General features: G+C 45.4%; 4 protein-coding genes across 5 annotated transcripts in view; all 4 read right to left on the bottom strand.

The window, feature by feature from the left end:
* LOC307091017 (nectin-4-like) overlaps window positions 1-1466 on the bottom strand; it is a 17640-nt gene extending 16174 nt beyond the window's left edge. For both annotated transcript variants that reach the window (XM_079757849.1, XM_079757850.1), the window contains exon 1: window positions 938-1466. In XM_079757849.1, the coding sequence (XP_079613975.1) occupies window positions 938-992 (55 nt within the window). In that variant the 5' untranslated portion in view covers window positions 993-1466. The remainder of the gene's footprint in view (window positions 1-937) is intronic.
* A 2243-nt stretch (window positions 1467-3709) lies between these two features.
* fcer1g (Fc epsilon receptor IgFc epsilon receptor Ig) lies at window positions 3710-9842 on the bottom strand. The gene is made up of 5 exons (XM_079758088.1): window positions 9596-9842; window positions 6206-6297; window positions 5830-5883; window positions 5369-5392; window positions 3710-5002 (listed from the first exon to the last, which is right to left on the bottom strand). The coding sequence occupies exons 1-5, from the start codon at window positions 9657-9659 to the stop codon at window positions 4937-4939; spliced, it is 300 nt and encodes a 99-aa protein (XP_079614214.1). The 5' UTR covers window positions 9660-9842; the 3' UTR covers window positions 3710-4936.
* Window positions 9843-10085: 243 nt separating this feature from the next.
* Window positions 10086-19630, bottom strand: ndufs2 (NADH:ubiquinone oxidoreductase core subunit S2). The gene is made up of 14 exons (XM_079757893.1): window positions 19513-19630; window positions 18792-18895; window positions 18143-18333; window positions 16504-16624; window positions 14816-14928; window positions 14585-14659; window positions 14258-14335; window positions 13192-13277; window positions 12699-12818; window positions 11620-11749; window positions 11233-11328; window positions 10933-11016; window positions 10448-10505; window positions 10086-10331 (listed from the first exon to the last, which is right to left on the bottom strand). Exons 1-14 carry the CDS (start codon window positions 19617-19619, stop codon window positions 10294-10296), a joined length of 1401 nt encoding a protein of 466 aa, XP_079614019.1. The 5' UTR covers window positions 19620-19630; the 3' UTR covers window positions 10086-10293.
* Window positions 19631-22949: 3319 nt separating this feature from the next.
* Window positions 22950-27500, bottom strand: part of LOC307090911 (kin of IRRE-like protein 1) — a 40610-nt gene continuing 36059 nt past the window's right edge. The window contains exons 11-15 of the mRNA XM_079757718.1: window positions 27072-27288; window positions 26683-26790; window positions 25991-26118; window positions 25533-25646; window positions 22950-24201 (exon numbers count right to left, since the gene is read on the bottom strand). Coding sequence (XP_079613844.1) covers window positions 23008-24201; window positions 25533-25646; window positions 25991-26118; window positions 26683-26790; window positions 27072-27288 — 1761 coding nt within the window. The 3' untranslated portion in view covers window positions 22950-23007. The remainder of the gene's footprint in view (window positions 24202-25532; window positions 25647-25990; window positions 26119-26682; window positions 26791-27071; window positions 27289-27500) is intronic.

The raw sequence follows: 27500 nt of genomic DNA, 5'->3' as shown, positions 1-27500 counted from the left end.
ACCAATTAGCAACGGTCCAATCAAAGGTGAACAACCTCCTGTTGTCTCCAAACGGGGCGGAGCCAAGCATCGATTAATCTGAAGCCGTGGTGTCTTTTCATCTTGAAAGGAAGTTCCTAGTCGTCCAAAAAAACAATTGGTCGATGACACACAGTTTCTACCAAACACAACCATAACCCATTTCCCTCGTTGTGGGTGTGTTCTAGGGTTCGTCACCCTGAGGTTTAAGGGCCGGAGTGGAATCTGCCTGTGCGACATTACTGCGCTCCGCCAGCGCCCTGCTCCCTGAAGCCATCTACGCCTTGCCTACACATGCGGGACATTGTGGGGCCGCCACGATACCTGCTCTCTACTCACGCACCACTGGTGACTAGCAGCCTATTCATCCTGTGGCTCTAGGGAGACACAGAGGGCCAACACACGTGTGGTCAGAGAGGGGTTTTCCTCGATATACACGCACACACACGGACGCATGCGGGCACGCACGCACACATAAACAGACACGCGCGCACCTACACAGACACACAGACACACACACACACACACACACACACACACACATCAGTACCCTGGATCACAGGCAGGTGTGGACAGGTCAACAGCGACCCGTTTTTCCTGAATTGTCACACAATACTCTTCCGTCCTACCGTGCTGATAGTTCATCAAGAGGCAAATGTGAGCATTTTAATAAAACATGAACATGAAACCGCTATTCTTCCTCCCTTTAAACGTTATAGACTTTATGAAAATACAATAAAACGCCCCAATGATAATGGCTCACATTAAACTGAACTGGCCAGTATCCAAAACATTTACATTACATTTAGGGCAAAACGCGCGCTTCCAGGCAAATAAACACACCAACAAACCACCAAGATCAATCTTAAACAACCCTGGGAAGGAAAAGAAGAAGAACAAGCGAAACGCCATGTCTTACCAGAAACGGAGCTGACCAGTAGACAGAGAGAGAGCGCTCTGAGCAGCGATACCATCCTCCACCTGGGGGTCCCGAGGGCAGTGCTGAGGGGATGTCGGGCTGTAAGGTGGGATCACTGCTCTATCCGTCTGCAGGACATAGGTTCCAGTACACTGTCTGCGTCTCCTCCTCACAGTCAGCCCCGGTCAGCGGGTGGGAAGCGAAAACACGATCAAGAATCTAAAGTAACCCCTTTAAATCAAGGAGATCAAACGCAACGCATCCCCCCAAAAGGACAATATCTCCAAATGGACGCTCCGGGGGAGCGGCCGTGCGTCGTCCGTGCTTTAAACCTTTAGATCGCGCTCTAGCCCGCGAGATGGAAGGGGAAAACCACCCGATTGTTCCTTTGTAAAATGTTTAAATCCTTTAATCTTCGCCACTTGTTGTTCTCTTCTGCTCTCGGCCAGGCAGGGGGGAATACGTTCGTCCCGTGGAAGAAAAAAAAAACAAGGCGCAGCTACCTGTTTGGTGTACACCTGTCGCAACGTCTCTCTCTCTCCCTCCCTCTCTCTCTCTCTCTCTCTCTCTCTCAACACACACACACACACACACACACACACACACACCCACACACGCAAGCACACGCACACACGCGCATACAAACAGGCACACACACACACACACACTCATGCGCGAAAGTCACCTTTCCGGTTCGGGCTGAGCGGCTGACAGTTATATTCTAGCCTTTACACGCTCCGGCGCAGCAACAGGGCTTAGAACAACACCAGGAATGTCGTCCTGCCTTTATATCGACTGCACGGATCAAATGCAAAGTAGTATTATAGGTTCTTTAAGGTGTGTGACTGTGTGTGTGTGTGTGTGAGAGTGTGTGTGTGTGTGTGTGTGTGTGTTTGTGTGTGTGTTGTTATGTGTGTGTGTGTGTGGGGTGGGGGGGGGTCAAATTAAACTCATTATCTTTGGTTACTACAAGATACTACATACAGTCTTAATATTATACACATTCCCTCGTTTTCAATCCCAAGAATCTTCCTTAGGATGGTTAGAAGCTGTGGTATTGGTCTGAGTCACCTGCTGTATGTGGACCTCCTGTTTGTTCATTAAAAAAAAAAATCGAATTGTAATCGAATAGATTGTCCAATAGGTGCCGTCTGACGCCCTTCTGAGACGAGAAATGCTGATCACAAGGCGTGAAGACATAACTCCATAACTCCATAACTTCCACTCACCCATCCTGAAAAATGAAACCAGCGTACCGCAGTATTTTTGATGTAGGCCTACTCTATAATATCCTGGAGCATGCACTATTTACCTTTTCTGTAATCATGCCTATAATCGAACCAGCAAACCATAATCATTTCTCTGTTCGAGATGTACTATTTCGTTTGTTAATTGGTTGCGCTGAGACATATTATCTCACCAGTGGCGTAAATGTCGACGGTGCAACCGGTGCACTGCACCGGGGCCCAGACGCCGTCAGGGGCCCATGGAGGAAGAAAAAAAAATCGCCTAGGGCGGCAAATGTATAGGGGCCGCCCTCTGGTGGCGCCCTTAATTAATTAACTAAATTATACGAAACCCTCACCGTAGTAAGCAGGACTTCCCCCCCCCCCCCCGGGAAGTCCTGTCCAGGGGCACAATATAAATATTTGCACCGGGGCATATCACCATGATGTTACGCCACTGTATCTCACCAACATACCACAGAGGACCATTATGGATCGTTATTCATTCATATTGCCTTTGATTGATTGTTTGATTGAATAATCACTTTTATCCAATCAGCTTCAAGGGAGTCGACCAGCGACGTATAAAGCCTCCTGTAGCTGGAGAAGGGGGAGGTGGCTCTGAGTGCATCTTGTTGGTGTCAGTGATGGCTGCAGGCCACTTATAGGGCCACATACTGTGTATTTGCATTATTGTGTCATAATTATGATACAATAATTATGATAATGGGTTAAGTGTAATCATATTTTTTTTGGGATGTTAGACTCATGTATTTTTTAACCCTCTCCGCCACAACTTCTCTGGTACTCTACCCGTATTACATCATAATTATGTATCAGTCTCGATGCCCTTTAGATTCTATGTTTTACAGTAAATAACTTCTCCAGAAATGTTTAGCTGTTTAAAGTGTGTTCCACATTTGAGGCAGGTTGCCAGTTGGGCTTCTCAAGACACTGAGCAGATTTGATTAAAAAAATATATATATATATATGAAGGAAAAACCTTTTTGGTGAGGCAACACATATCAGTTGAATGTAGGATCACGTGGTGTGGTCGCAGCGCTAAGGGTTTGAGGGGGTCAGATAGTTCATTTCAGCCATTTAGATATTCACTTTGAGAAAGAGCTTGATATTTGATTGAAGAAAGGTTGTTTAGTTTGAGTGGGTCATCAGGTTTCACATTTGAGGATAGTGAGGATAGTTTCACATTTGAGTTTAAATTGTATTCAAATTGAGTTTGAAAGCGTTAGTTTGACATTACATTTAGATAAGTGAGCAGTGTGGGAGGGTGAAATGGACATGCAGAAGCAGTGTTTTGGAGCCCATCGAAACACATGGGACTTCCTGTTGCATCTGCTCTAGAAATAACCCTGAAGCAAGCCAGTTCTCAGGTTTCAACACACACACATAGACCAACTGGTCTACATCAGACGCAGGCACGCAAACAGGAAGTGAGGTCAGACTATGCGGGGAAGGTTGTGAGGCTGGTTTCCATTGCGCCCCCACCAGAGGATTGACACAGCCCCCACAAACACACTAATTCATATCTCCTTTATATCTTTAATGACAACGACATGAAATATATTGCATTCTGTTTTTAAAGCAATAACAAACACGTGTGATGCTGATATATGATGAGTTTAAGAAATATAGAGGAAACAGGTAAGCCCACTTGCATATTCTATGTACAATACATATTTGATTTGAGAAAGAAGTTATGACAATTTTAAAAGTATCATCTGGCCACAGTCCAAAGAAATAAAAAAAATAATAATAACATGAAAATATTCACCAACAGCAGAAACATTTAAACAGTTGACGTACAAAACATTTACGCCAACTGTGTTTCATTTATCTTGTAGGACTTGAGAACGTGTTAAAATATCAAAAGGTAGATCGTGAACATTGAAGATCGAACGCAGACATCTTTCTTTTGGTTGAGAGCCCAACATCCTGACCACTAGATCATCACCTCCTCAACGGACTACTAATGCATGGTACATCGTGCCGGAAGCCCGTCTATGTCTCCCTTCTGGTGTCGGCTTACACCTTATTATTTCCATGTGTCTATGTGCGGCCAGGCGCACGCACACGCAACGCATGCGACAACACATGTGTTGTTGTACACAAACAAAGGCACTACAGTCTCAACTTTGCCTGCCCTGAATTGCATAAATATTTGCAAAGGATTCGAAGGAGAGCATCAGGTGTTTCACCATTTCTTACTGCAGCCTAGACACATTTCCGCACAGAAGAATGAAGAATTACGCATAATAAAGTTGAGACATTAATGTTGTTCAAATGAGTATGGATAATAAAGTTGATAAATGAATGTCGCTAGAATGACTATGGATAATATAGTTTATATATTAATGTTTTTAAAATGACTATGAATAATATAGTTTAGACATTCATGTTGTTAGAATGACTATGGATAAAATAGATTATACACAGAATGACTATGGATAATATAATTCATGCATTCATGTTGTAAGAGTGACTATAGATAATATAGTTCATAAATTAATGTTGCTTGAATGGCTGTGGATAGAATAGCTGGCTGTGGATAGTATACATAGATGACTCTATGGATAATATAGTTTATGCATTTGTGTTAGAATGTCTGGATAATACAGTTTATAGATTAATGTTGTTAGAATGACTGGATAATATAGTTTATACATTCAAATTGTTGGAATGATTATGGATAATATAGTTTATACATTGGTTCGGTTGTGAGCCTCACACACCGACGGAGCTGAAACCGACTGTTTCACATTTTTGGATTCTTCTTCATGCCAACCGTCTCATATGTGTCCTGAGTGTGAGGTGCCAGGCCCTGCGGGGGGGACAACATGAGACACATGATGTCAGTTTCAGATCTTCATCACATACACACTATTCACAGACACACAGTGTCTCACCGACGCTTTTCACACTTTTGTTCACACTCAAAGACAAGTTTCAGGGTCACACACGTACACACACACACACACACACACACACACACACTGAACACACGCACGCCCACCGAACACACACAGGCACACACACTCACAGAAAGCCGAAACTACCTGTCGTTGAAATTGAAAGCAAGCCAAGGTGAACACATGTTAAAGACATACAAACTAGAAATTCGATCCTTGCTGGGATTTGAACCCAGGTGTTGTTCCACACCCCCGTGCCCCCCGGTGCGTTCGCTTACCGTGTACACTCCTTCTTCCACTGGCTGTTTGGGATGCAAACACAAAAAGTTTACCACCTCATATGCAAATGCAGACCCACCAACACATGCTGAAGAAACAGTTCTTTAAATTAAAGGGTGGGCAGACATATGGGAGGTGAGAGGATGAGTTGAATTTCTGGTTTTCATGCTCACAGGATGTGTGGTAGTGTGAAAGAAAAGGGTGACGGTGAGTTATTTCAGTGTGTGCTTTCATTGTGCGTGTGTGTGTTCATTGTTTGTGTGAATGTGTATATTGTGTTTATTGTGAGTTCATTGTGTGTGTGTGTGTGTGTGTGTGTGTGTTTGTGTGTGTGTGAGTGCGTTCATTGTTTGTGTGAGTGTGTTCATTGTGTGTTCATTGTTTGTGTGAGTGGTTTCATTGCGTGTGTTCATTGTGTGTGTTCATTGTGTGTGTGTTCATTGTGTGCGTGTTTGTGTACCTTCTTCCCCTTAATTGGAGGAGTTTGAGGCTTCGAGCGACTCATCTGTTGACGCTGGTTGAGGAGTGAGAGAAAAAAAAAGTATGATTGGTGATAGAAGCGCATGTGTGGAAGGTAAACGTTTGCGTGGGATATTCAAAGGACATTCAAACTTTCCATTTTCCATTCCGAAAGACAGTTGTCTCTGAGTTTGTCACCTCGTTAGGAGTTCACATAAACTGCTATGACCCTTATCTGTCCCTTAACAAAATGATCAGAGATGTTTGTATTTTATTTGGGGCATTTTTCACCCCCCCCCCCCCCCCCCCCCCGATAAAAACAAGAATTAAAAAACAATATAAAAGAAAGGTAAACAGAAGCACATTAAACTACTCACCCTGATTCTGAAATAGAGCACGGTCAGGATGATCCCGTAGAAGAACAGGATGCCGTCCAGCAGATAGCACACCTCAGGTTCCGTCAGCGCCGCTGCAGAGAGGAAATCATTGAGCGGTGAGAGTATAATACTGGCCTCTATTGGGCGAACGGGGGTACTATACACGACGCGTTATTCGAAGTAACGATTAATAAAAAGGGAAGCCGAACGGTCTGAGGTAATGGCAGCCTAGATGTTTCTAACGGTTTGGTAAAGTTTACTGCAATTCTACGGCGTCAAATCTTACCAAATAATAATTAAAAATATTATATAAATGTAGGCTAGAAATATGATTACGACTTTCAATTTATACAATAAAGCAATACATTTAAGAGAAGCAATTTGTTGTGACTAATCCATAGGCCAACACACAACAATTTGACAAGTAAACTAAACTGAAACATTGCTCAAGGTTCTTGATCACGGGTTCATTTTAATGTTTGTTTTTATTCTAGTAAAAACAGTGTTGTACATTTATCTATTGGTTAAATATAATTTCCTAAAAATGTATATTAAGCAAATAAAATATTATTAATTATTATGACTATACCAAAACATTTATGGAAAATAACTAAAATAATGAAGAGATGCAATAAATTTGACTTGACACCCATATATTTTGCACTTCATCACACATATTCCCTTTCACAATCCTAACCTGATTTTTTTCATATTCAATATGGTGTGTGTGCGTGGTTTCGTAGTGAGCTTTGACACAAGAAGAGCCTTTGTCCTTAGAATCCGGACTCAAAGGCCTTGACTTGGTCTCAATTGGTGGTGTGAACAAGTGTGCACATCTGCATCTCTATTAGTGTCTGTGAGTGTTTAAGACGAGAGAGCAGCAATGGCTGCTTCTCGCTGTGCTGAGTTTCCCACCGGCTAAAAGTGACCACTGTGGTAGAGACCACAGAGGATGGAAGACGAGAAGAGGAAGAAAATATAGAGAAGGGCAGAGGGGAGGTGGTGGGGGTGGAGGAGCAGAGAAGGGGAAAAGTGTCTGGTTGTTTGGTGTCTAAGAATCAAACATGAGATTTAGTTTCAACATATATTTGGCTGTCCAAACAGCAAATGGACCATGCAAACGACACACTCAGATTCTGTATATCTTAAGTTTGTCATAAGGTGAGGTGGTCATAGGATGTTATAATAAAGCCCTATTCTAACCCCTAAAGAGCCTTCTATTTTACCAGGACGTGAAATGGCTTTCAAAGAGGCCACTCCCTACTACAGCCTTCCTCATTTTATTTTGCAATCGTTTTCTTTGGGTGCTATGTTACATATGTAATCATTGGACGGTCTTCTCCAAAGTGGGCCTGAGTGTGGAACTCTTTGTTCTGTTTTCCTCCCCCAGCCAGCATTAGGAAAGCAGCCAGGTGAATGAGGTTCATAGATTTTTTGCCATGGGCGGGGCCGTGGGAACTAAAACAGTTAAGGTATGATTTGACTGGATCGAGCCAGAGGGAGAAAACTAGTTTGACAACGTATTTCCAGTGTGCTGCTCGTCCCATTTAAGGCTTTTCTAATGGGTGAACAGAAACATGATATCAGATATTTGGTTGAAAGTTAAGACAGACACTTGTCTTAAAACAAGTTGCCGTGACAACCTTTCAACAACATCCAGCTGTTGACACGAGTGTCAACATTACTTTTCTAAAATGTTGGCACAGATTGTGGAAGAGGTGAACAGTAGGACTGTGAGAATGTGCAAATAAAAGGTTTAACTTCATTCATGATGACTTTTAAGAAAAGTCACTGCAAACAAACAGAGGTATTGCGTTTGTAGGGTGAAGATCCAAAAGGCACAACTATTCAACAACGGTGAATAGGTGTGCCTATTGTGATTAGGTGTGCCTATTCACTGCTAATTCTCTAAAAAGACATTCCAAGGGGTGTTAAGAAAAAAATAAGTCTAAAGCTGGAATGAAGAGTTCAATCAAGTTTGATATTTGTGTGCACGTCTCTGGTAGAGTAGAAAGTCCTCCTTCCTTCCCAATCGTCATTCTTGTGAATGCCTCAAAAGTGCCCAACACCAACTAGCGTGATCAGATCCAATGACATAAGTTCTACCAGTCTGTCCTGCAAGGTCTTCCCAGCCTCTATTACAGCACAGGTGGTACAGGTTGGGTTCAGGGTTAGCCCTCGCACAAGCAAATTGTCACTAAAATATCTATTTGGCACAAGTGAATAGTTTTTTTTCACTGACCAGAGGGTCGCTGGTTAGGGTTAGGGTCATGTATTAGGGTTAGGAACGTTTGTTATGGTTAGGGTTAGGGCCGTGTGTTAGGGTTAGGGTTAGGGCCGTGTGTTAGGGTTAGGGTCGTGTGTTAGGGTTAGGGCCGTGTGTTAGGGTTAGGGCCGTGTGTTAGGGTTAGGGCCGTGTGTTAGGGTTAGGGCCGTGTGTTAGGGTTGGGTTAGGGTTATGCAAACAACTAAGATTTAATTAATGATGAAAAAACTATTAACTTGTGCCAAATAGATATTTTAGTAACAATTAACAAATATTAACTGGGTTAATATTTGGTAATGAGGTAATGACTAGGGTGAGGTAATGACTAGTTTGCTATTTATTATGGCACCTTATTATAAAGTGTTACCCAAGTGTCAAATGGAGAACAAAAACCTGTGTCAGCTGCTGCATGCTGGGTGGGAGGTTTTAACTATTAGGCAACACAGGCCTGGTGTCGGGGCCTGGCGTCAGACCAACAGGAGGCCAGTCATGTTCCTTATAGGGTTGTAGGTGTAGCGATCATTTAACCATGTTGCCCATCTCCCCTCAAGTTTTGATGGCCTTCAAGTGTGAAGGCTCCCCATGCCCTCCTTTATAAATATAGAACTGAATATTTGACTTTTTTTTAATTGCTTGTTTTTGCGTTTTACTTTGAAAATTGTATACCGCTCAATACTTGATACCAAAACTGGAATGTGCGTCACAAGACATTTTACACAACATAATCCATTACAACCTCCTGGTCCCGTCATTTATCAAGCTTTACTTAGCCAGAAATGATCAATTAAGATTTTTTTATTAAATCTGCCCATATAGCTATATGCCTATAAGGTTACTATTATTTTTGGTACAGTAAAAATTAAAAATGTAATAAATTAAAGTGAATCAAAAAAAAAAATAGATTTGATGTGGCTATTATGACTGACGTTTATGAACTACTTTCATTCTTTTTTCTTTATTAAACCATTTCCGGTTTAAACAAATAAACCATTTACAAATCCCTCTCAAAAGTTGATCAATACTAGGTCTCAAATATAATCGGATATTCGGCAATATATCAGCCACCCAATCTTATCGACTAGTCAGAAACCTACAACTATATCAGAAACTTATCAGATACTCACCGACACTGCAGAAATGCGTCCACAGCACTAAGGCTGAGAGAATCAGCCTACTGCCCGCCATCATTACGACCAAGAGCGTAAACTTTAATGTATCTTCTAATGCAAATCAACGGACTGCCTTAACCAGACTGGGCAAGGACGAGCATGAAATGAAACAAAGCCTTTTTCTTACTTTTGACTTCTAGAGAATATGTGTCGCTTTTGTCTTCTCTTAAAAACCCCAAGGGGAAGTTGTGGTCTCCAGCTCTATGTCCATTCCGCTAAGATCGCATCAGACCACTCCCCTACCCTGATCGGCACACCAGAAGGGCATCGTTATATCTCTACGAAGCACTCAGCCCGCCCTGCCAGCCCTCACCTATACACGGTATATACACACATCTATACATCGGCTTGTGTGACCTCATTCAGACCCTGGTGATCATCCTGGTGGCTTAACATTCACCACGTAAAAAAAAAAGAAAAGGATTTACAATGAATAGGTCAGTCATAAAATATTTATTAGGGTTTATTTAGGCGTTGTACATTGATTGATTAAGAGCCGGAGTCTCCATCTCCCTACTTTGAAAGGTGGATCGGGACTAACCTACAGCCGAGCGAGAGAGAGAGAAAGAGAGAGAGAGAGATAGAGAGTGGATGCGGCTGAAATCTGGAGCTCTTCAACATAGAGGAAGTCGTTGTCTGGGTTTCAGGGCGCCTCAACGGTCGACCTCTCCAAACACGATGTCTTGTGTACCTGGGGACCACAAAGAACAAGATACGCCGTGGCTTAGTAAGGCCTCACCACAGGTAGAGGAGCTAGCAAGCCACCCGGCGCTCAGAGCCTGTAGAGGTTTGGTGTGGAAGTCTCACCGATAATGGCCACCACGTCGGCCAACATGTGTCCCTTGGCCATCTTGTCGAGGGCAGCCTGGAGGAAGAGAAGGTGAATTCACTTGTTAATGTTGAATAAGCAGACCACTACAGACCGGGCTCACAGAAGTGGTTTGACGAGGAGTTTAGCCAAACGGGCCTAAACTTTAAAACACTGTTTACAATGATGGAACAAGAAAGACTCACAGACCTTCTTGAAAGGTACATTAACAACTGAAAAGTACATTACTAACAGATTTTAATCTAAAATCAATTGAATTAATTATCAACTGTACAATGAATTTTTATTATTAACTTTACAATTACTATGAATTATAATAATAATTATCATTTTTATAAAGTGTTAATACATTTTGGGGTGAATTCAGACCCCCAAAAAATGTCAGCATTAAAACATAAAAAAGACGAATAATAAAAATATAAACATAAAAAATAAAAATAAAATATTTATGCATAGTACCCACCAAGTGGGCGAATCCGGGGGCTTTGATCTTGCAACGGTAGGGCCTGCTGGAGCCATCAGAGACGAGATAAACACCAAACTCTCCCTGCAGAGGAAGAAACACACACACACACACACACACTTTGTTTTATACTTCAGTAATACCATAAAAGAAGAAAGAATGATCAAACCGTTTATTTTATTAGTTCTAATAAAACAAATCACAACCCGATGGCAACGCTGTGCTGTAAATCTAAAGGGATAATAAGAAAGTGGAGGGCGGTAGGAGATGGGACGGCGGCGTCGGCAGCGGTTCTCCCACCTTGGGGGCCTCCACGGCAGTGTAGGTGGCCCCGGGGGGCACCTGGTAGCCCTCTGTGTACAGCTTGAAGTGGTGGATCAGAGACTCCATGGACATCTGGGGAGACGGTGGAGAACAAGGCCATATTGTACTCACGGTTGATGGCCAGACAGGCATACGTTCTCCCACACATGAACGGCAAACGCCTTGAATCTAGTCGAAGTCATGGTGGTTGGACATCGCCATGACTGACCTAATCATTTACAGAATTAATCACCATTTAGTCATTTCTCCATTTGCTTTTTTTTTAAATCAACGCGTTGGGGTGTATGTGACAAGCGTCGTGGTCCTTCACGGACTGTCCTGTCACGTGTCCAGTGTGTGTGACCCCGGCGACGCCGGCCTCACCTTCATCTCTGATCTCTTGGGCGGGGCCACCTTGGCGTCGTCCACCTTGATCTCCCCGGGGGGCATCTTGTTCATGGCCTGGATCATGATCCTCAGGCTCTGTCGCATCTCCTCTACGCGGCACAGGTACCTGACACACACACACACACACACACACGTTGAAGTTAGGGCTGGGCGGTGCAACGTAATCAAAGATATCGATATTAACTAGAGATGTCCCGATACCACTCTGACTTTTGGTATCGATACCACAGCTTTGGCTACCTGCCGAATCCGATATAGATCCAAAACTTTGTTTTACTATTGAACAAATAATAAAATGCATGGATGCCCCCTTCTCATGATGGCCAATGATCCCCCTAAAATGATCTCACTCAAAATGAAGAACAAACTTCCCCAGTAAACGTTCAACAACGACAGTTGGTTCTGAAAGACTGCCGGCCTTCCTTCAAACACTACAAAAAGCAGACGACGAGGGGACTTCAAGATAATATCACGTTAAACATCCTCATACACATCCTATACTTTGCGCCTGTCACGAAATCCGGTATAGAAAAAGGAAGTCCAAGAAAGAAAGAACACGATTAGGTGATAAGATGGGGGAGGTTCTTCCCCAGGCCAGCTGGGCATCACGTGACCACGAAGGAGGGGTTCAGGTGCATGGGGATACTGTGCTGATGCTGCCATCTGGTTAAATACCCACCGGCTTGTGGTACACATTTAAACTGGCTCCAGTTATAGTAAGTAGAGGGAGGTGACAGATGGCTACAGTTCAAAAGAGGAGGCAGATCATCAAATTCCGCGCTCTGTCTCTGTAGATCAATTCCATACTTGGTGCTTACACTACGGTACATGCATATCGGTTGCTTTTGATAACATGTCGTGCGCAGTTGTATCGCAACAGTTTAATTTTGGATACCAACTTCCTCCAAAAGAGTGCTGACAGCCTACTTTTAGTTATTGAACTGGGAAAAGACATCAAAAAGGAACAATCTTTTTCACAGAACAAACCGTCTGTATATGAACTACATCCAGTACAACATACATCCAGACAAGCTTAGTGAATAACTTGCACACACCGGTCGTAGCAGTCTCCCTTGCTGCCGATGGGGACGTCGAACTCCACCTCGTCATACTTGTCGTAGGGCTGGCTCTTCCTCAGGTCCCACTTGATGCCTGAGCCCCTCAGCATCACGCCACTGAGGACACAGAGGAACGGGTCAGGACCGGTTTAGGGGCAACATCAGGATCACACAGGCTCTGATACTGGTCGCAGAATTGCATTGCATGCATAACGTTTTGTAAATGATTTGTTGTTTTTATGTGGCTCATAGAAAATGTTTAAAAGATCTAGCGTGAATCTAAAATTGTATTCTATCCTTTTTAGTAAAACGATGACTTGTGAATCATTGCATATACGTTCATTCAGATCCAAAGAACTTTATTGCTTCCATGGAAAATTGTTTCATGGAAATTTTCAACAGTCCCCTGACCAAGACAGAAAGATTAAGCAGGGCCACAAAAACGCAGAAATGCTTGTGTACACACACACACACACACACAAGGGCCTACCTGAAGCCGTAGTTGAGGGCCTCCTCAGCGGTCACCACGCCGATGTCCACCGTGCGGTTCTTCCAGATGCGATTGTTGGTCAACATCTGGCCAGAGAGGAGGGAACCACACAACACAAAGTCACCCAACAGGCCTGTTATAAACTCTCCTCCGCCGATGGCACACAGCAGCGCCCCCTGTTGTCAGAACAGCAGGGGGGTAACAGTCTGGTCTAGCGTGGGCCAGACATGCTAGACCAGACTGTTCCCCGACCTGCTGTCAGAACAGCAGGGGAGGTAACAGTCTGGTCTAGCGTGTCTGGCCCACGCTAGACCAGACAAATGAGCTCGACACCATTTCAGCATCAACCGTGAGGCGATCAGAGAGCATGACATTGGCAGAGGGAGGACTGTAGAGAAGGAGAGACACTAGGGCCCCGTCCACACAGAGACGATTATTTTGTGAAACCGAATAAGTCCATTTGGAACGACCGTCCAGAGAGATCGGGCAGATTCAGTGCTCGAAAAACGCACTTTTCTGAAACCAGGTCCCAGGGTAGATTCAAATAAAAACAGACCTATGCGGTTTCGTGTTAGGACGCCTGAAACGCAAACGATGAAATCATCGCCCCAAACCTCTAGCCTTAGTGACGACAACAACAATGACGGCGGACTACATGCTTGTGACGATTCTGCAGCAGATAATGTCCCTTGTTGGATTGCTAGTGCAATATATAATTTTGCTCCGCTACCAAAATTAGCTAAAAAGGATTACGGACAGGCACATACAACAAATCTATTTAGATCCACCACGAAGCGCTACCAAGAGGTACTCGGGCTGTACGTTTGGAAACGCTACGTTTTTATGCTCTTCTTCTTCATTTTTTTTTTGCTGGAGTTCTGTAGCAGAAGCAGCGCCCCTTATGGGCCTGGAATGTGTACTAAGGCATTTCTACAGCTCGCTGCAGTTTCGCTATGAATCCCGTCTTTACGGAGGTATTCCTGAACCGCATCAAAGAAAAACAGATCGTTTTCGCCCTTGTGGACAGGGCCTAGGAGGAGGCCCCAAGAGGCGAGAGCCCGCTCACCTCTTCCACCTCGTCGATTCGGATGGAGAAGTTCTTACACCACTCGTAGATGTCGTCCATCAGGCCCAGGGGCATGTCCTGGAGGACAGGAAAGCACACACACACACAAATCAGTTGTTTAGCATATGCTACTATCCAAAGCCAATTGTCGAGAAGGGGAAGGTAGGTGGTTGCTAGGCATCTTGCCCAAGGAGCAAGGCAGACAGGTAGGCTGTGGAGACCGGGGGTTTCAAACCCAGATCTTTTCTGAGCTGGGACTCGTGCGACCCACGAGTCCCAGCTCAGACGGTAGAATGGAGGGGCGGATGGAGCGGATGCCGTCTCTACCTGGTGTACACCGCCCGGTCTGACGTAGGCCGCGTGCATCCGGGCCCCCGACACACGCTCGTAGAACTCAAACATCTGGAGCGGGAGAGCGAAAGAGAGGGAGAGGGAGAGAGGAGGTCAGGGGCAGGGAGGTCACGGTCTTGGACGAGGGTTATGAGCAGTGGTCAACGATAAGGGGGGTTGAACCGGAACGAAGAAGAAGAACCGGAGGAGCCAGAGAGCGCAGCGTACCTTCTCCCGCTCCTCGAACAGCCAGAAGAAGGGGGTCATGGCGCCGATGTCCAGGGCGTGCGTGGTGACGGCCATGATGTGGTTCAGGATGCGTGTGAGCTCTCCAAACAGCACTGTGCGCACAAACACACACAAACACATATTTAAAGCATTCACAATAATGGTATATTCCCTGGGGAACACCCCTACAAATGGTAAAGTAAATTGGTAAAGTAAATGTTGGTAACTTTCTGTCAAGTTGTTTTTTATTTATTTATTTATTAACATCTTTCATTTAATGTAGGGCTTCAACGACGAATCGATAAAATCGATTACTAAAAGCGTTGGCAACGAATTTGGTCATCGATTCGTTGAGTCGCGCGATTAATACGTCACTCGTAGGCGCGGCACTGTTTACAGCCAGCCGCCGACAGGTTGGTTCATGGTGCATGCACGCCCACAGCGAGCTTTAGTGTGAGCGACCACAGCTTGTATTTTGGTCATATCTTAACACTGGACTGTAGGCGTATATAAAAGTGTTGTACCTTCACTGTCTTTAGTTAAAAAAACTCTTTCAACTCAGTAACTGTCTAGTCCAACCAAAAACTCTGTCAGCTGCTGCTGCCGCAGACGGTGTGCAGACGGGCTTGGAGTCGGCACCGCGTGCATCAACAGTCATTCAAAGCAGCGGTAGTGATAACACAGTCGGACGGTGTAGAAAGTCCCGTCAGTTAAAAATAGTAATCCAGTTATCCATGTTAAGATCGGCAGGATATAGTGCTATTTAGCTTAAAAAAAAGTAGCAAACAGTGTCAAATGTGATGTGTTCAGGTCGGCTCAGTAATATGATTGATGCGTTCAAATGCAACACAAAAAAATAAAAATTTGAGGTTTTGGCCCAAACTTGTTTTCCCAGCAATATAAAATAGATAGTAAAGATGGAATTATGACCCGTTTAACGTCCTATCTTGAGCTATGATTATCTTATCAGCAATTAAAGCAATAATACAAGTTCTATTTCAACAAAATAGAAAAGTATCAATAGTGGTATCAATAAAGACTTGGATTGTTATGGAGTCTCGAAAATGGTATCAATATCAATAAAAATTAACGATCTCCTGTCATCTGAGAAATTAAGATGATTTAAATTATTTTTAACCGTTAGTATTTACCGGTTAAAGAACTAATCGGTTAACCATGGACATCCCTTATATACTGTATATATATAAATGTACATCATACATTGTATTTTTTGCATGTTATCCCAGTTATGTTTTTTTATTTTCTTTATCATTTAATATTACTTTTAATAGTTCCGGGACGTTGGAGCAATAACCTGGTGTTTTTACACTTCAGTCTGCACTGTGAATTTGAAGTAATGTTCAGTTTCTGAATAAAGATGCGGCAATTACATATGTTTCTTTTTTTTATCAGATTCATCGATCAATCGAAAAAATAATCTACCGATGAATCGATTATTAAAATAAACGTTAGTTGCAGTCCTAATTTAATGCACTGATTAATGTATCAATAATAAAATGCAAACAAAAGGTTAATTAATCTGTACAATGCACAAACTGTGTGTAGTGGTACTAACAGTGGAAGGAATGTTATTGCACAATTGCAAACAATATCTAGCGGTCACACAGACACAATTCCATGAGGAAATTAAGGGTGGGGTTGTGTTCAGGCCAGGGACGCGCCCGTACCTCTGATCCACTGAGCCCGGAGAGGAGCCTGGATGTTCAGCAGCTTCTCCACGGCCAGCGAGTAGGCCTGCTCGTTGCACATCATGGACACGTAGTCCAGACGGTCAAAGTAGGGCAGTGCCTTGACACACAGACATACAGCAGGTCAGACGAGATCCACTGCCTTCTCTACTAGCAGACATCAATGGAAGAAGGGCTTTAATTTAAAGAGTTCTGGTTTAACACAGGATGTCAGGGGGATTTCAAAGCATACAGGATCTTTAGCCACTCTGGTAAACGTATTTTTCCTGTACTATGTATAAATATTAGTGCTGTCAGTTTAACGCGTTATTAACAGAGTTAAGGCAAACCAATTTTTTAAATCGCACGACTAACGCTCTTTCGGCTTGGCAAACGTTGTAGTTTTTTCACCTGCTGTTTAGCAACAACTAGTCATGTTAGAAAAACTACAACACCATACCGGATCTAGCTCCACCGGAAACAAAACAAGCACGCCGCAAAAACTTGTTGGGGCCAGCAAGGATATGGAGCGGGTGAAAAACTCCTTAAAAGTGTGTGCGTGTTTGTGTGTCACATCTGTTCGAGCCTGCACGAGAGTTCAATGTTGTCATTAGCTGTTACGTCTTTCTGACCAATCACAGTTCAAGGCCCACCTGGGCTGTACCACTTGGGGAGGGGCCGCTCAGTTACTCCCCTCTAGACAATATCGACTTGGTTGCGACTTTGACAGTTTGTGAGTGTTGCGTCTTTTGGGTGAGTGAGAGGTTGCGGGCGCATAGCTCAGGCTGCCGGACGGCGCTGCAAGGACCTTTTATAAACACAATATTGTTCTCGCAGTAATCAGCCCGACAGCCCCAAAACGTTAACGGCCCACCGGGAAATCTCCCGACCCTCCCGATGAGGGAGGGTCGGGAGATTATATTACAACGCAAATATAATTTGCACAATTTATTTACAGATTTTTGCCTAATGCTTAAACACTAAACATGGTTGCTATCCCAAAAAGAGCGACAACACGCACACACACACATAGGCCTACACACACACACACACAATACTAGAGGAAAAACGGCACGGAGGTTGCGGTTTATAGATACAATAAAATGATTGGGCTCGCCGCTGCTGTGTGAACGTGGGGGAAACACTGCTACGTACGGTAGGAATATTCATAGTGGTTTAAATAATAAATGTTATAGTATTTCCCATCTTTGCCGAGCAAGAGTTTTGTTCGAAAGTTCAGTGATTGAAACAAATAAAAGCCTGGGCTATTGAAGTTTTACGGTATGCCTACCACTGTCATGCACCTACCAGATGTCAATTGGACCGGGTTGAATTCACTGCGGGTCTCTCTTCTTATATCCATCTTACCAAATTCAATTCATTACTGTCCTTCTCAACACTCTCTGACCTCACTAAAAGGCTAGCAGCACGAAATCAAGGGATATTTAGAATAGAAAAAAAAAGTGTGATTAATCGCGAGTTAACTATGACATTAATGCGATTAATCGCGATTAAACATTTGAATCGCTTGACAGCACTTATAAATATACATTATTCATGTTATAAATGTGAATCCATTTTGATTCATTATATCTTCCTCCGTCATCCAGGATCATCCTGAAGGCTAATCCCGTCTTACCTGCAGGTAGGTCTTGTACTCGATGAGCTTCTCTGTGCCCCGGTGCAGCAGTCCCACGTGGGGGTCACACTTCTTCACCGACTCCCCGCTGAGCTCCAGCACCAGCCGCAGCACGCCGTGGGCGGCCGGGTGCTGAGGCCCGAAGTTGATGGTCAGGTTGGACACGTCCTTCTCCGCGGGGGCGTCCTTGTCTGGGGTGGAGGGGAGCGGTGGGGCAGGTGGAGGGTTTGGGGTTTGGGTGGGGGTGGATGTGGTGGGGGTGGTTGGCAGTAGTTTGGGTGAGTGGTGGTGGTGGTGGTGGATAAGGTAGTGGTGGAAGAGGTGGAGGTTGGAGGTTATGTTAGAGCAGTGGGTTGGGTGAGGTTGAGTTGTTGGTGGTGAGGCAGAGAGAGGGAAATCAAATAAGTCATGGTGTACATTTCTTGAAAAATATTACAGATATATATTCAAAAAGTCGCGTTGCAGACTATTTTATCCAAACTGACATGCAGTGAATTATAAGAAACATCACTAAGGACTGGGAAGGGGCAATGGTATCTTAGCCCAAGGGTGACCACCACAGATAGAGTGCAGACAGACATTGGACTACCTACAATAAAGAGTCACCTAAATTAAACCTATAGCTTCATTGACAGTTAGCTGGCAGTACCGTTCCATGGGGGTGGAGTCCACTTCTCGTTAATGGCAGTAGGGTACATCACCGCTCCTGCAAACTGCTCTGTCCACTCCACATCGGGCTGCCATTGCTTGTGTCTGGAGAAGTGATTCAGTATTAGATGTAACGCGTGTCTCTACAGGGGTAAACTCCTTTAACTCAAGCTCAATGGGTGTTAGACAGAAGTGTGCCGCTTGTAAGCAGGTGTCATTTCTTAAAACACAATCATTTTAATTTCACAGATTAGCAGACGCCGTGTGATTGTTATGACCTGGATTTGGATACACAGTGAGTGAGCCTACAGTGGACGGTATATCTGGACCTTGCCGACTTAACGTCGGTTGATCACCATCAAATCATTGCATTCAGCTAACCTAAGAGGTTGATTTGATTTGATATAAAACAGCGTCAAGCACATAACACTTTGACCTCAAGACAACCTGGTCTGAATCGTAAACACATAATACATTACAAGATATTACTCCACCTTGCACCATATTACTTCAATCAGATATCTCAGCAGACCCTTTGCACAAGCCATGTGTAAGTATGCGTTAGAACATCATAAAGATCATAATGGCATAAAATAAAATGACGTAGTATGTAGTTACATATGTGATCGCTATATGCTAACGTTAGCCACTGGCTGCATTGATAACTGAAACCTCTCTTAATAAAAGGCTCAACAGTCATCTCCTAATGTCTGCTGTCTTACCTGTGTTGCAGGACGGTGCAGCCAGGGCTGACCAGATTATTATTTAAGATGTATTTAGTTGAAGGACGACCTAGTTTGGACAGCGACCTCAACATTGTAGACGCCATGTTGGCTCTCTCAAGCTGTCTTCTTCTTCTGCGGTTGAAGAGGTCGAATAGGCGTGAGGTGCGTCTCTGCCCCACAGCGGCCAAAAGGAGTACTGCATTTATATATTTTTATATTGTAAGTCGAATTCATTCTTAATTTCTCATTTCATGAGAAATTGCCACACGAATGATTTACATAATCAATGATATTCAAAAGCACAACTTTTACCTCTCTTTCTTATGCTATGCATCCAATGAATTCTGGTTAATCACTGAAAGAGTGAGGTTTTTTATAACTTCATATTTGTAAAGTGGAGAAAAGGCTGTGGCGGAAGTTCTTTGAACTATATTGACAATGTAATTGGTTTTAAATTCCTTTTATGAGGTATTTCAACCTCTTCATTCTCGTAGCTTCACCGGGGAAGGCGCTGGGGCGTCTTCTCTTCTTTGGGTCGTCGGTTTCCTCACCACCTCCACGTCCCACCTCCCAGAGGATGGGCTCCACGTCGTAGTGTTACCCCTCAGCGGCAGGCGGAACGGACACTTTCCAATGTTGTATTTCTATGGTTAGCTATGCTGCTATGAATAATATTATCAGATAATTAACAGATTCCAGCAAACTATGCACCTGTATAAGACTGTATAGATAGAATTTACCTGTTAATCGTATTAATGTTGATTATAATTTAACAATAACAATTCATCATAATGAAACGTTTCCAGACACAGAAGCAATGTCCAAGCTCGCCAGCTTTTACATGTTGTGAGCTTTGAGCTTTCGCAAGAGAATATAAAACGTGAATTTATTCACTTTATAAATTACATAAAAACAAACAAAGTTTTCCCCCTCTGATATGATCTATTAAATCACTACACATTGCAATAACAATACAGATATTCCCCCCAAAAAAATACACCACATGATGTTTTTATAAAAAACAGTGCTTTTTATTTATGTAATACTGTGGAAAAATAATTACATACCATTTTTAAAAAATACGGACGATAATGAAATAAAAAAATGAGAGCTTGTTGATAACGCTTGTTGTACATCATTTGAACGGTCTGCTACGAAGAACAGTACAAGAAGTTAAACACTGGATTCTTTTCCTAAATTCAAAGACACAATAATACAGGTTACAGTCCTACCAGAGGTATAAAAGTATTGTAACAGGAAGGTGGGAGACGCTATATGAAGATATGCTGAAACACACACACACACACACATACTGACGTACAAACGCACGTACACACACGCACACACACACACGCGCACACAAACACACATGCGCGCGCGCACACACACACACACACACAGCTATGGATATCATATGAATACAATAGATTTGTACTAACCCTAGTAGGGCACGCGTGTGTGTATGTGTATGTGTGTGTACGCTTCTCACACATTGCCATCATTCACACATTTATACAAACACTCTGTACAAATGGGTGCGCACGCAAAGGTGCACACACACGCCTTCTGGGATGTTTCTCATGTCCGCTCGCTCACTCACACACCCATTTACTCACTGACCCCCACACACACACAAACAGTCGCAAAACCTCTACACGTCGATATTGAAGATATTCGCTTTGTTCGGACCTCTCCCTCTCGCACGCATTCTCTGTCCTCCGCGCCGCTAGTCCTGCTGAGCGTGAGGGGTGGATCCTAAAGTGTGTTCTACCACAAGGTCCCCCCCGTCAAAAGGCCACTCAGTTCGCAACTCAGTTCGCAACTCAGCGTCCGCTCCCGTGTTCGTCCCCGCTGCGGTCCTCGTAAGGAAATGAGGTCAAAAGGCCAAATAGTTCGGCCAGCACAGAGCAGGGAAGGGAAAGGAAAGGGGGGAGGGGTGGCGGGGGTAGCGTTGAAGAAACGTCAAAAGTGTCCGGAATGACTCAACGTCCACCCCCCCCGCACTCACACCCTCCAAAGGCCTGTTTCAATTAAAAACGTAAAAAAAAATGAAAACAGATATTTTTTTCCGGCGAAAATTCGGAAAAAATCACGAAATATCGGATTGTGACGTAAGATGGTTGGTGGAGGTTTCTACTGCATATCCATGGTCTAAAGGAGAAGGACAACATCAACACTTGGCACGAGGTTTCTTTAGTCTATAATGACGATATAATGTTCCCCATTTCGACAACCAACTCCCAAATACCTTTCTAACCGAAGTGGGAGAAAAATTCCATCGCAGCTTTTTTCATTTCACTTTACAATTCTTCATTTACTCCTTCCAAATGTCTTTAGGGAATAGCACCCAAAGACCACTCGTTGTACACCCTCAGGTTTAAACATTTGGTCCATATACACGCATAACTATTTCTTTTTTGTTTGTTTTTACAGAAAAATGACAAAAATAGTTCTGCGATGCTAAAAAATAGAATACAAAGCTCTGGTTTGGTGTGCAAATAAAAAGACACAGATTACACACATATATATATCCCATAGATATATAGATATTGATATATATATCTTTATAGATATATAGATATAGACAGATATATATATCTATGGGAAAAACGTCAAAGCATGAATACTGTAAATGCAGTGCAAAATGACGATGACACCCTCCTCGATCTTTGTGTGATGGCACATGCTGTAGACATGGAAAAAAAATATATATATATAAATATATATATATGAACAAAACATGAATCGTGGCCTACAAACACCCTTTCACCGGGCTGAGGTTTCTTCAGATTCAGCTGTACAAGACAAGCTCTTTGAATGTCCCTTTCTCCTGCGCCAGACGGCTCCTCCACAGTCTGAAATAGCATCGGCTAGGCTAACACTGTCCCCCATCCTGATTGTGGCTTGCACTGTCGGCTCTTTTTTAAAGAGCCCGGGTGTGTGTATATATATAAGGTAGATACATCGGGAGCGAGGGCATTTCAACGTTTCGTTGAAGTTTGCCGCCTTCCCTGTCTCATTAAGTTGCCACATTTTCATTTGGTCTTTCTCTCTCTCTCTCTCTCTCTCTCTCTCTCTCTCTCTCTCTCTCTCTTTCACTCTCTATCTCTCTCTCACTCCAGTTCTAAGTTTTTCAACCTTTCTTCATTTCATAGTTAAAGTTAGTTTAATGTGTGTGTGTGTGTGTGTGTGTGTGTGTGTGTGTGTGTGTGTGCGCGTGTGTGTGTGTGTGCGTGTGTGTGTGTCTGTGCGAGTGTGTCTCGGTAAATTGGTGTTTGCATGTTTTTACATTTTGGCTACGTATGTAATGCATCAATATAAGCGTGTCTTCACGAGCGTATGTGCACCAATTTGTGTGCATGTTTGCGCGAGAGTCCTAACACTAGATTCATCGGACCCTTCGAGTCCCCGCGTTCCCCCCAGGGCACCGCGGGTCTCTCTCTCTCTCCCCCTGCCTCTCTCCCTCTCTCCCCCTCTCTCCCTCCCTCTCCCTCACACGTGAGTCTGCATGCGCTGTGTGTGGCGGCTGTGTGAGTACTCGGAGTTCTGCGACGTGTAGGAGAAGCGCGTGGAGCTGCCGTACTTCCCCCCCAGTCCCGGAGCCTCCGGCCCTGGCGGGGGCCCCCCACCCAACCCCCCGGGGGGGCCACCCACGGCCCCTGGCCCCACTCCTCCACCGGGGGCCCCGGGACCTAACGAACCGCTGGAGCCTAGACCGCTGGGGCCCATTCCGCTGGGGCCCATTCCGCTGGGGCCCATTCCGCTGGGGCCCATTCCGCTGGGGCCCATTCCGCTGGGGCCCATACCGCTGAGACCCATCCCGCTGGGGCCCATACCGCTAGGGCCATGACCACTAGGGCCCATTCCACTAGGGCCCATTCCACTAGGGCCCATTCCACTAGGGCCCATCCCGCTGGGGCCATGAACGCCGGGGCCCATGCCACTTGGGCCGAGGCCAGGGGGGCCCATGCCGCTGGGGCCCATGCCACTTGGGCCGAGGCCAGGGGGGCCCATGCCGCTGGGGCCCATGCCACTAGGGCCGAGGCCAGGGGGGCCCCCCACGCTGTACATCTCGTAGGAGGGCCCGGCCTCCAGCGGGGCCAGGCTGGCCGGGGCGAAGCCCATGCGGTAGGAGGAATAGTGCGAGGGGTAGCCGTAGTTGTCGTAGGCCAGCTGCTGGGGGCCCGCGTCCAGGAGCCCGCCGCCGCCGCCACAGTCCCCGGGGAAGTCCCCGGCCTGCTGGAGCGGGGGCCCGGGCGGGGCGTTGCCCTGGGGCAGCTGCTGGTTCTGACCGCCGCCCCTCTCGCCCCTTTCGCCGCCACCGCCGCTGCCCCCGCCGCGGGTGAAGGTGTTGAACTGGGCGTAGCTGATGTGGGAGAGTCTGGAGGGGGGCCGCGGGTCGTAGCAGGCCTGGGGCCGCCCGGGCGAGGTGAGGGGGCCGGGCGGGGGGCCGCCGACGCGCTCCACGCCGCCGCCGCCGCCGCCGCCGCCGCCGCCGCCGCCGCCGCCGCCGCTGGCCGTGGCCCCCGAGCCCCCCGCGCTGCTGCTGCCGCTGAGGGAGGTGGCGCCCCCCGGGGTCCCGGAGGGGGAGCGGTAATCAGAGTAGTGCAGGGTGGAGCGGGAGGCCGGCCGGCCCGCCTCGTCGTGGGTGGAGGCGCGGACGTTGTAGTAGCCGTTGGTGGGGTCCTGTCGGGGGTAATGTGTTAGCATGGGGCAGTGGTCTCCTAGGGAGTCCAAACCCTAACCGTGGACGTGCACGCTGATACAACGAGATGAGGGCCGTCACTGGGGCTACAAACCGTCAGGGCAACGCCTCACTTTGATCAGGCAACGCAATGTATTCCAGATTCCCAATTTAGGTGTCCAGGCAAGCTCAACTTGAACATCCTTCTAAGTTTGTCACATGAATACGATGTATTCTTTTGGCAGTTGACCAGCATTTGCTAAATAAATAAATCATCCATTTAAATAAATAATAGATCCGGTTGGGTTCTGGCAGCTGTCACAACGATGTAGCCATCATCTGTGAGGTCTCCATGAAGCATCGCAGGGACAGCCATGGGGGTGTGTGTGTCTGTGTTTGCATGTGTGTGCGTGTGTGTGTTTGTGCGCGCATGTGTGTTTGCGTGTGCGTGAATGTGTTTGTGCGTGTGCATGTGTGTGTGTGCGGGTGCATGCATGTGTGTGTGAGTGTGTGTGTGTGTGTAAGTGCACGTACGTCGGCGCGCATGCACGTGTGCGTGCGTGTATGTGCGTGCGTGTTAGCATGTGAGTGTGTGTGTGTTGGTGTGTGAGTGTGAGAGAGGACCACCTCTAGGCGACTGAACACTGACATAAGGACTAAGTTGTTAGGTCAGTTACTTGAGAGCTCTCAAGTTTTTTTGATTTATATTTACTTCACGGCATCTCAGTGGCTCAGCCCCGCTAGTGTTCCTAGCGCATAGGCTATATGTCTTTCAGTATAGCGACCCTGGTTCTACGCTAACCTGTGGTGCTATGCTACATATCATCTCCTCTCTCTCTCTCTGTCAACCGACTTTCCAGTCAGTCTGTCCTGTCGGTCTTATTTTTAGAAGAATTCTGGGAGGTTATTTCTCTGTGGACTTCCACACATTCGTCTGAGCGCTGGATGACTAAGATAGTAGTTTTCCGTATAAGTGGGAGTCTGGAAGAAAAGAGGAAGTGACCTCATCACACGACCTCATCAGATCCTCTTCTGTTCTTAGAATACATCTACTGTCACATGTCTTTCAAATCATCCAGGCTGGTTCCCCAATCGTCCAATTTCCAGGACAAAGGTTATCCTAAAAGGAACCTCCTCAACTTTGTGTAACTTTTTACCACCAAACGAAGGTTAAAAATTATCCTTCGGACCGCTTCAAAATGATTGTCTGATTTGTTCAGGTGATGTCCAATTTTATCTCAGTAAAAAGCGGTTGCAAACCCAGTATTGAACTACAGGGTGTGCTGTTGCACCTATGTTCAGTGGTGTACGGTAATATTCTTTTTTTCCTTACCTTCAAGTCGTACTCCTGGCGGGTGTCTAGCGTTTCACTGCGCATGTCCGACTTGAGTTCGATGTCGTCTTTGAACGGCTGGTTGGACGGAGAGAAAGACACAGAGGGGAGAAACTAAACGGTCAAAAAAAGAAACAGGACAAAAATAAAACAAAATAAAAATAAAAAGCAAATTCAAAGGAAATTAATTGGAATGGAAATATAGGAGGAGGGGGGATGTGACAAAGGGAAGTGGGTGAGTGTAAAAAAAAAAAACAGTTGGGAAATCAGGAGAAGAAATGAGAAAAAAAAAAGAAGGAATTCAGTTATTCAATGAGTTTGTTCGCTTAACACATTGAAACACATCAGTTCAATTCCAGCAGGTTTACCTCCCATCTCAATACACCCCCACACACGCTGAAAATACGTAAAGCCCCCCCCACCCTTCACCGCTGGGTCTGGTTGTCATGACGACTCACCGAGTACATGGCTTTGACCATGCGCGAGGCGGTGGACACGCTCCCGGAGTCCTCCTCCAAGCTGTGGGTCTCCTTGTTGATCGTCTCCACCTTGATGTCTGGCTTACCCAGGGTGACCCCGCGGCGACCTGGAAGAGAAACACACACGTTGAAAACAAACACGCACACACACACACACACAGGGCAACATCGGTGTCGTGAGGCGGGCGAGTTCAGAGGTTAAGCATTTCCATATGGGTTTGCTTAACATTTGTTTTTGTGCTTGTGAGTTCTGACCATAGTAACAGCAGAGAGGTGGAGAGGTCAAGAAATCTACAAGTAGGCAAACTTAAACACAGTTTTTATCGAAAGAGGTATGTGGAAAAATATATATTTTTTCCCATATGAAGATGTTATATATTTTATCATTTTCCGTAGTAATAGACGCATGATGTACTGGCATCTTCAATGCAACTCTGAAACGATGGTAACACATTCGTTTGGAATAAAAAACTGAAGCCCTAAGATATTATTTTATGAAAAATATTTATTTAGCAGCTCTATCCCTCGCTCTCCGCCTCCCCGACAAAGGGAACTGGGCTTTGCACTGACGTCACCAGCCAAACCACTACCAGCCTCCGCCACCAGGTGTCGCTGTTTCCACCTTAAACACCAAACAGACTTAATGAAGCGCTAACTCCGGTGGGACTCACTGCCTTTGCGCTGGCGATAGAAGATGAGCACGAGCACCAGCAGGCCGAGGAAGAGGAGGATAGTTCCGCCCACCGTCACAGCGGCAATAACCCCGACCGGAGTGTCCTCTGAAGTAAGAGAGAGAGAGAGAGAGAGAGAGAGAGAGAGAGCAGTCCACGTAAAAAATATTTACGAGTTAAACTATGCATCTAACTTATCATTAGAAAAACTGACAAAAAAAAAAAACAACAACAACAACAACGATCACAGAAACAACCATCCAACCAAAAGCCCAAAACAAAGAAACAACGCCCAAAGAGCACAGCAACAACAACAACAACAACAACAAATCAAACAATGCCCAAAGACCAAAACAACAACGACAACAACAGCCAGCCCAGCCCCGTACCCTTCTCCTCCAGGCTGATGATCATGGTGCCGGGCCCGAAGGCGTTCCAGGCGGTGCAGTTGTAGGTGGACAGGAAGTCGGCCTCCATGATGTTGTTGATGGTGAGGGTGGAGAGCACCCCGGCGCCGTCGCCGGCCGGCCGGCTCTGCTCCACCGTGTAGCGCTCCAGCAGCGTGCCGCGCTCCTTCTCCCACACGTTCTCCTTCCACGCCCACACCTGCACACACACACACACACACACACACACACACACGTGGTTACACACACAGGTCACACCTGCACACACACATTGAATGAACACATGTGGTAACACACAGGTCACACCTGCACACACACATTAAACACACACATGTGGTGACACACATGTCACACCTGCACACACACACACACATGTGGTTACACACACAGGTCACACCTGCACACACACAT

The sequence above is a fragment of the Pollachius pollachius genome (genome assembly GCF_949987615.1).
Source record: "Pollachius pollachius genome assembly, chromosome: 20".
Taxonomy (NCBI): Eukaryota; Metazoa; Chordata; class Actinopteri; order Gadiformes; family Gadidae; genus Pollachius; species Pollachius pollachius.
This window is presented reverse-complemented; position numbering and strand designations above follow the sequence as displayed.